The sequence below is a fragment of the Carlito syrichta genome, unplaced genomic scaffold (assembly GCF_000164805.1).
Source record: "Carlito syrichta isolate Samal-C Ts95f unplaced genomic scaffold, Tarsius_syrichta-2.0.1 Scaffold304187, whole genome shotgun sequence".
Taxonomy (NCBI): Eukaryota; Metazoa; Chordata; class Mammalia; order Primates; family Tarsiidae; genus Carlito; species Carlito syrichta.
The window spans coordinates 264-9,333 of record NW_007248283.1 but is presented as its reverse complement, the minus strand read 5'-3'; the positions used below and the strand labels follow the sequence as shown (position 1 = coordinate 9,333).

The window sequence follows — 9,070 nt, the reverse complement described above, 5'->3', positions numbered from 1 at the left end:
TGCCACTAAACTAACTGATAACAACTTAGTGTCAAAGAGATACCTAATTTCCAGTTAATGCTAACGATACAATTTTTCCTATCATTATCTCTTCATACAATATAAGGGATAGGGACTCGATAAACTTTTCTCAGGGATTCAACTGATGGATTGTCCTCACGCTGAACCTATCAGATCAATTTCAGGATTGAAATTTTTAGTGATTCAGGTTTTAAACGTGACTGTTTATTCTCTTCTCTGAACTGAGCAAACCATGCAGTCTAAATTGATGGCAGCTTCATCAAGTGTTTTCTTGAATAAGACGGTACTAACTTTTGTTTTACCAAAAGTGAGTCTGCTTTCCAGTATGAGTGCTGTGCTCTTGTCATGAAGTAGCCCTTTTTATTCCAACTGCAAAACCTGCTGTCTTAGCTTGGTAGGAACACCACTAACTTGGAAACACAGTGCAAGCAGGCATCATGATACTGGAAAACAAGATCCTAAGCTAGATGCTGAGGCAGGACGCATTCAAAGGCTTGAGAAGATGACTTGTTTTATAAACATTCAGTGCAAAATGAATCACTAGAGCAGGATAAACCTAATGTCCTCTATACCCTTCCCCCCAAAAAGTATGCAAGAATCAATACCACCACCACTACCTCCAGTGCACCTGTGCACACACACACACGCACATATACACACAAGAATGCTTGGGAAATCTCAGGGATATCTCAGTTCCTATAAAAACAGGGCAAGACATATTCAGCCATAACAGGGGGGCCAAAATCTAGCAGCAAGTTGAAGGAAACTAACAGATGGCACATTTGCCCAGAAAAGAAAGTAGACATGCCAAGAGCAGGTTTGGCTCCCACTCAAGTTTACCAGGAATAAGTCATGTTTACAGACTCATACAGACTTTCACATCACTCAGTGACTTTTCATAAATATTTATTGGTGTTATCCACAGAATTTAAGGTATTCCTCTATTAAAAAAACTTCACATTCTAAAGTGAGTTTGTCTATAGGCATTTTCTTATCTTTTTTCTATAATTTTTTCGTATTACATAAACAGAAGTTTTTGTGGGTGAAGATTTTATTTTCTTCAATTCTGAAACTGACACGTCCTCAGGAAAGAAATTTCTAAAAGCATTCAATATTTGTTAAAAATCATTTATTCAAAATATAAAATTTTATCCTAATTATTTGATGTTTAATGCAATTAATTTTGCTGTGAAGGCTTTTGTGGTTTTCCCTGAAATGTCTCTGACTTTAGTGAAGGCTTCTGATCATTCAGGATGTTGACAATTTTCTTCTTCATGTGAAGTCTCTGATATACAATAAAACTATTTCTAATAGTTCTTCTGAAATGTATTATGTTAATAGGATTTCATCCCAGTCTAATAGAGAGACAGCAAAACAATGCATTTAACTAATAGGTCAAATCAGAGAGCTCAATGGAAAACAAACTTAATTCTTGCTTGAAAACAAACAACTGATGAAGATCAGGAAGCAGAGAATTATATTCCAAACAGTTATCCAGACTCCAGCTTCCTTTGACCCTGTGCTCCACCACATTCAACACACAAAAGCCAACTTGCTGTGGAAATCATCTCAATCCCATCTTACCATGGACCAGGAAGACTCTAAGATGCTTAAGGGCCAGGACTAAATGTAATAGATATCATTAGCATCATATTCTTTGATCAGCCCACCTGGATGAATGAGATTGGGATTTTCAACAAGCTATGAGCCTAGTAGAAAAGGAAAATGTTAAGGAAAACAATTTTCCAGTCTATATGACAAGAGTTTTTCTGCTGTGTGGTATAAAATAAGGTATGAGTTAATTCAGGATTTCTCAAATTCATGATGTGTTAGGGTTTTCTCTCTGGTATGCATTCTGATGTGATGTACTCTAAGAGCTGCCTTAGAAACAAAAATTTTCCCACATTCACCACATTCATAGGGTTTCTCCCCTGTGTGAATTCTCTGGTGTACTCTGAGATTTGAGAGTTGGGCAAAACCTTTCCCACATTCATTACACTCATAGGGTTTCTCCCCTGTGTGAGTCCTCTGGTGTCCATTGAGGTGTGACTTCCAGGAGAAAGTTTTCCCACATTCGTCACATCCATAGGGTTTCACACCTGTGTGAATTCTCTGATGCACTCTAAGGTTTGAGTTAAGGGCAAATGTTTTCCCACATATATTACATTCATAGGGTTTCTCCCCTGTGTGAGTCCTCTGGTGTGCCCTAACTTCTGACTTCCGTGAGAAAGTTTTCCCACATTCATTACATTCATAGGGTTTCTCCCCTGTGTGAGTCCTCTGGTGTGCCCTAACTTCTGACTTCCGGGAGAAGGCTTTCCCACATTCATTACATTCATAGGGTTTCTCCCCTGTGTGACTCCTCTGGTGTAGCCTAAGTTGTGACTTCTGGGATAAAGTTTTCCCACATTCATTACATTCATAGGGTTTCTGCCCGGTGTGAGTCCTCTGGTGTTCACTAAGTTGTGACTTGTGGGAGAAAGTTTTCCCACATTCATTACATTCATAGGGTTTCTCCCCTGTGTGAGTCCTCTGGTGTACACTAAGGTGTGACTTCCGGGAGAAAGTTTTCCCACATTCATTACATCCATAGGGTTTCACACCTGTGTGAATTCTCTGATGCACTCTAAGGTATGAGTTAAGGGCAAATGGTTTCCCACATATATTACATTCATAGGGTTTCTCCTCTGTGTGAACTCTCTGATGTGCATTAGCATATGACTTATCAGAGAAAGTTTTCCCACATTCATTACATTCATAGGGTTTCTCCCCTGTATGAGTCCTCTGGTGTCCACTAAGGTGTGACTTCCGGGAGAAAGTTTTCCCACATTCATCACATTCATAGGGTTTCACACCTGTGTGAATTCTCTGATGCACTCTAAGTTTTGAGTTAAAGGCAAATGTTTCCCCACATATATTACATTCATAGGGTTTCTCCCCTGTGTGAGTCCTCTGGTGTACCCTAACTTCTGACTTCCGGGAGAAAGTTTTCCCACATTCATTACATTCACAGGGTTTCTCCCCTGTGTGAGTCCTCTGGTGTGCACTAAGGTGTGACTTCCGGGAGAAAGTTTTCTCACATTCATCACAGTCATAGGGTTTTACACCTGTGTGAATTCTCTGATGCACTCTAAGGGATGAGTTAAGGGCAAATGGTTTCCCAAATATATTAGATTCATAGGGTTTCTCTCCTGTGTGAACTCTCTGACATGCACTAGCATATGACATCTCAGTGAAAGTTTTCCCACATTCATTACATTCATAGGGTTTTTCCCCTGTGTGAATTTTCTCATGTGCTCTAAGCACTGAATTACGGGCAAAAGTTTCCTCACATTCATTACACTCATAAGGTTTCTCCCCTGTGTGAATCCTCTGATGTACTCTGAGGGCTGAATTATGGGTAAAAGTTTTCTCACAGTCACTGCATTCATAGGGCTTCCTACCTGTGTGAATTCTCTGATGTGCTCTTAGGCCTGAAGTGAAGGTAAAAGATTGCCCACATTCATTACATTCATAAAGTTTGAATCCCACATGAGCTCCAGAATGCTGAATAGAGTATGAACTTGTACAAAAGGATTTCCCACATTCTTCATATTGAAGTTTCTTCCCTGAACGGGTTCTCTGATACCGAATGAAGTGTGCTTTCTGTTCTTCTTTACTCAATGTTTTATCATTGTCATCAATAAATATTACTTGACACAGAGGCTTCTTTTGTTTTTCCTGGATCTCTTGTATGTTGTCATCAATTTTATAATATCCTAAAATGAAAAAAAATTGAAAACATATTATGAATCTTACATTTTTCATGGAGAAGGACTTGTAATCATGTTTTGTTATATATTTTATTCTATTGTTTCTGGTCATGTTTCCAAAGACTAAAAATGCACACAGACAGATACTCTTTCTTGTTCCTCATGCATGTTTAAAGAAACAGGCATTATTTTCATCCAAGATGGAGTAGTCCCTTTCCTCCCAGATCTTCCTTCTTACAATTAAAAATCCTTACAAAAAAAATTTAAAAAACATGAACAAACATACAAAGACCCTACAAAATAGAAAAATGTGAACCTCAGGACTTAAGAAATGACACAGCAGAGAATTCCAAAGCTTTGCTTTCTGCTTCCCATATATCCTAGACAGAGGTGAAGAAACCTACAATCTGGAGCCAGCAACAAAAAGAGCTCCAAGAAAAAAAAGCATTTCTTCTAGCCAAAAGTAGTTTAACAGAACTGAAAATATGTTTGACAACATCCACATAGCCTTGCAAAACAAAAACAGAATGCTTCTGTGGTTCCATGAAGGCTGATCAAGAAGCTAACCTTCCACTGCAATGGATACAGACTATCTGTGTGCTCTTGTAATATTTCCCTCCATGAGCCAAATGGGGAACTCATAGGAAAGATCATAAAGGATCCTGAGAAAGTTCCACTTTTGGGATATGCTGGAAGATGTAACAGGAGCTGCTGCCAAAATTCTGCCTAGAAATATATTCTTATCGGCCAGGATTGGTAGCTTAGCCTGTAATCCCATCACTTTGGGAGACCGAGGCAAGTGGATTGCCTGAGCCCGCAGGTTCGAGACTAAACTGGACAACTTGGTGAGTTGCCATTCTACAATAAATAAAAAAGTAGTTGGTAGTTGTAGCACCTGTACTTTCGGCTACTTGGAAGGCTAAGGTGGAAGGATTGCTGGAGCCTAGTAGGTCAATACTGGGGTGACCTGGATGACTGAGACTCCAACTTAAAAAAAAAAAGAAATATATTCTTATCTAATTAATGGAACAAATATATTCATCTGTAAGGGCAAGAACAACAAATCTGCTGTTTTAGGGCACTAGCAGTCACTCATAGCAGCTAGAGGAAGAAAAGCAGCACAGAAACAGGAGAAGAGACAGGAATACCTGGTAGGCACAACTATAGGGGGAAGAGATAAAGTAGCACTTGTGATAACCACACCTTCAAACTCAAGGTCACAGTGCTTTCTACAACAGCTAAACTCACATTTTCTCAAATGCACATGGAACATTCACCAAATATAATACATTCTTGGCTGTTAGACAAATCTTCACAAATACAGAACAGAAATCATACAAAAGATGTTCTTGAGCTACAGAGAAATTATACTAGAAATTAATAAACACTTTTTTACTTGGAGAAATACAAAATATTTATAAATGATATTCTGTGAATTCACCCATGGGTCAAAGAAGAATGTTCAAATAAGATATTTTGAGGTGTATGAAAACAACACAAAAATACAGAAATTTGTGAATGCAACTAAAGCAGTGCTCAGACATAAATATGTGGTTTAAAATTTTTATATCTGAAAAGAGAGATCTCCGGAAACTTAAGCTCCCACTTTAAGAAACTAGACAAAGAGAGACAATTAAATCTAAAGAAGAAACTAGACAAAGAGACAATTAAATCTAAAGAAAGTAATGGAAGAAAAACAGGAAAGACTAGACAATAAAACTGAAAACAGAAAACAGCACAGAAAATCAACCCAAAGCTTAGTTACTTTAAAAGGTTTTTTTTCACTGATAAGCAGAAAAAAAGTCACAAATTCTCAATATCATAAATGCAAGAGGGGAAATTACTGACAAAACAAACATTCAACAGATAAAACAACATGAACGACTATAACAAATTAAGGTGGCTTAAAGAACAAATATTTATTTTTCTCAGTTCTAGAGCCTGGAAGTCTCAGAATAGGGTGCCAACACAATTGCATTCTTGTGAGTGACCTCTTTGGGTTATAGACTATTCTTGTAACAGACTCACATGGCAGAAAGCAAGCTAGCTAGTTGTGGTATCTTCTAGTGAGGGCATTTTAATCTATCTTTTTTTAACCAGAAAAGCAAATAACTATATTTGAAAACCCTAGAAAGAAGCAGTAGGAGAATATGGACTGTAACCAGAGGGAGTTTTTTGGATTCTTAGAACTTTATTCCTTTGTTTTAGAACACTGACACCATATTATTTGGTTCAGTAATTCAAATCCTTAAATGTTTTCTTTTTCCTGTGCTCTCAGGCTAGACTTTAATGTACTTATTACCTGAATTCAAACCTGAATGACAACAGAACATGAAATCTAAATTATTTTACTTTTATTGACTAAAAACTTTACCATTCTTTTATAACAATTTTTCTAAGTTTTGTGTTTAGAGATAGCTTATTTGGCCAGGCTATATGCGCTAATCATTTACATATAGTGACTGGGAGATATGCTTGACCTAAATTATGTCAATCTTTATGTAATGCCATTTGTTTATATGGCTTCACACCAAAAACTTTCAATAAGTGAGCACCACTTCTAATAATTAAGATGATTTTACTTTTTCTTCTATGAATTATATTGAAAACTATAACTTTTTAAAATTTCTGGAATCATTAGTATAGACAAATGCTAAGATACATATGAAAAGATATTTGACATCATTAGTGACAAATAAACTGTTATGGACTGTGTCCCATCCCCAAATTCATATTTTGAAGAACTAACCTCCAGTAATACTGTATTTGGAGACAAGGCCTTTAGGAGGTAATCCAGGTTAAAATGAGGCCATAAGGATAAAGCCTTAATCCAGCACTGGTGTCCTTACAAGAAAGGGAAAACACACCAGGATGCTCTCTCTCTCCCCCAGTGGCTACGCACAGAGGAAAGGTCATGTGAAAACACACCAAGAACTATGGCTTTCTGCAAGCCAGGAAAGAGAGGCCTCACCAGAAATCAACTTATTGGCATCCTTATCTTGGACTTTCAGCCTCCAGAACTGAGAGAATTTCTGTTGCTTAATCCACTCAGTCTGTGGTATTCTATTATGACAGCCCTAGCTGCCTAATAAAGAAAAACAAATCAAAATCACAAGGAAATGCCACTTCACATTCACCAGGATGGCTGGAATCAAACAAATGTTGGTAAGAATATGGAAAAATCAGAATCCCTGTGGGCTGTTGTTAGGAATGGAAAATGGCGATGTCATTTAGAAAAACAGCCTGGCAGTTCCTTAATCAGATAAACACAGAGGTACGACATGATCCAGAATTTTATGAATAGGCATAAAAACATATATCCATGCAAAAACTTGTAAAAATGTTGTATCAACATTATCCATAATAGCCAAACGATGGTAGTCCAAGTATCTACTGACTGATGAGTGGAAACACAGGCAGTATATCCAAACAATGAAATAGGATCTGGCCATAAAAAGGATGAAACACTGACATATGCTATAACATGAACCTTTTAAATATTAAGTTAAGCAAAAGAAGCCATGATCACATGTTATATGATTCCATTTACACAAAATGTCCAGAATAGGCAGATCTGCAGAGACACAAGTAGATTAATGTCTACTTAGAGCTAGAGGAGTCAGAGATATAGACGAGTGACAACTAAAGGATACAGATTTCTTTATGAGGTGATGAGCTTTGTACATAGAGTCATCCCTTGGAGGACTGGATCTACAACTCCTTTGAATATCAAACTCTACGGATGCCCAAGTCCTTGATATAAAATGGCACAGTATTTACATTTAACCTATGTACACCCTCTGGTATATTTTAAATCATCTCCATATTACTTACACTAGCCTCATAAAACAGAGACAGTAGACAGTTGTATACTATATTGTTTAGGAAATAATGACAAAAAAGTCTGTTCATTTTCAGTAGAGATGCATTTTTTAAAATAGTTTCAATCTATAGTTGCTGGAATACACGAATGCAGAACCCATGGATACAGAGGGCAGACTGTATCTATAAACACATTAAAAACCATTGAACTATAATTTTGAATGAATTGTATGAGATGTGAATTATATCTCAATAAAGCTGTTACCCCCCCAAAAAAAATTTGCAAGGTGCTCTTCCGCTAAGAGCTAACTACCCCAAGGGCCTCCTTCTGTCAACACTCACTCACCTGGGTACGTCTGGTTTAGGAATTTGACTTCTAGGGACCATGGTTCTTCTCCTTGCTCCAACTTGAGGATAACCTTGGGTTTGGTAATGCAACACCCTGTAATGAAGTAATTGAGGGTATAAATGGACCAGATCCATGAGCACTTAGATGGTTCCACGGTGATGTCGTCAAATGACACGGATCCCTTCAGCAACATATTTTGTTCAAGGTCTCAAAATTAGGTGACACAGAAAATACCTGAGAACTTTTCCTGTTTACTCTTGAGGCTCAAAAACAGTTGGTTATAGAGGCTTATTTTGGACCAAATTTCATCTTAAAACTTGTCACTCAGCTAGTTTAAAAGGTTTTTAATTTACCATACCACATCTATATAATTTATGAATTCCAGATGTTTTTAAGACAGAAAAATTCAATGTAATTAAACCTTCTACAACTCTTCTTGCACATTCCCGGAATTATTGTTTTCTCTAGGAAATTCATACCCTCCTTGAACATCCTCCCTGTAAATACTGGGAGCCGAGGAAGAAATAAATGTGAGTGCTAGAGAGAGACCTGACCAAACTTATGTATAAGTAAATATATAAAAATAGAGAAATACAGAGCTCATGAAGAACAAGGAACAGCTTACAAAGAAGTTGGAACCAATGAGACCATAGTAAGAAAACACTATGTATACTGAAGTAACAGCAATCGACATAAGAATAGGATATAATCACAGAGCAAAGCAGCAACCATCTGATGATTATTGCTTGAGGTAGCAACCTAGTCTAGCTGTGTGAGAAGCTGCTCTCTCTGTCTTTTTGTTTTATTTTGCTTCTAACTGACAGAAAGACAAATCTTTCAAATAAGATCTCACTTATACACGGAATCTAAGACAGTAAAATGTATAGAAGTAAAGAAAGAATAGAATAGTGGTTACCCAAGTCTGGGGGAGAGGGGGAGAGAAACAGGAGATGTTGGTCAAAGGATACAAAGCTTCCATCAGACAAGAGGAACAAGTTTTCAAGATACTGCAAAGCATGGTGACTCTAGTTAATAATAATATATTGTATGTTTCAAAATAATCAGCTTCTTGATGGTGTCAAAAACTGACAATTAAGAAACAAAAGAAAAAAATGTGTGAGACATT

At 37.2% G+C, this 9,070-nt stretch overlaps 1 protein-coding gene across 1 annotated transcript; it reads right to left on the bottom strand.

Moving 5' to 3' along the window:
• Nucleotides 1-910: 910 nt before the first annotated feature.
• LOC103261911 (zinc finger protein 658B-like) lies at nucleotides 911-8,021 on the bottom strand. Its single transcript, XM_008059497.2, has 2 exons — nucleotides 7,942-8,021; nucleotides 911-3,779 (listed from the first exon to the last, which is right to left on the bottom strand). Exon 2 carries the CDS (start codon nucleotides 3,247-3,249, stop codon nucleotides 1,825-1,827), a length of 1,425 nt encoding a protein of 474 aa, XP_008057688.2. The 5' UTR covers nucleotides 3,250-3,779; nucleotides 7,942-8,021; the 3' UTR covers nucleotides 911-1,824.
• Nucleotides 8,022-9,070: the final 1,049 nt, after the last annotated feature.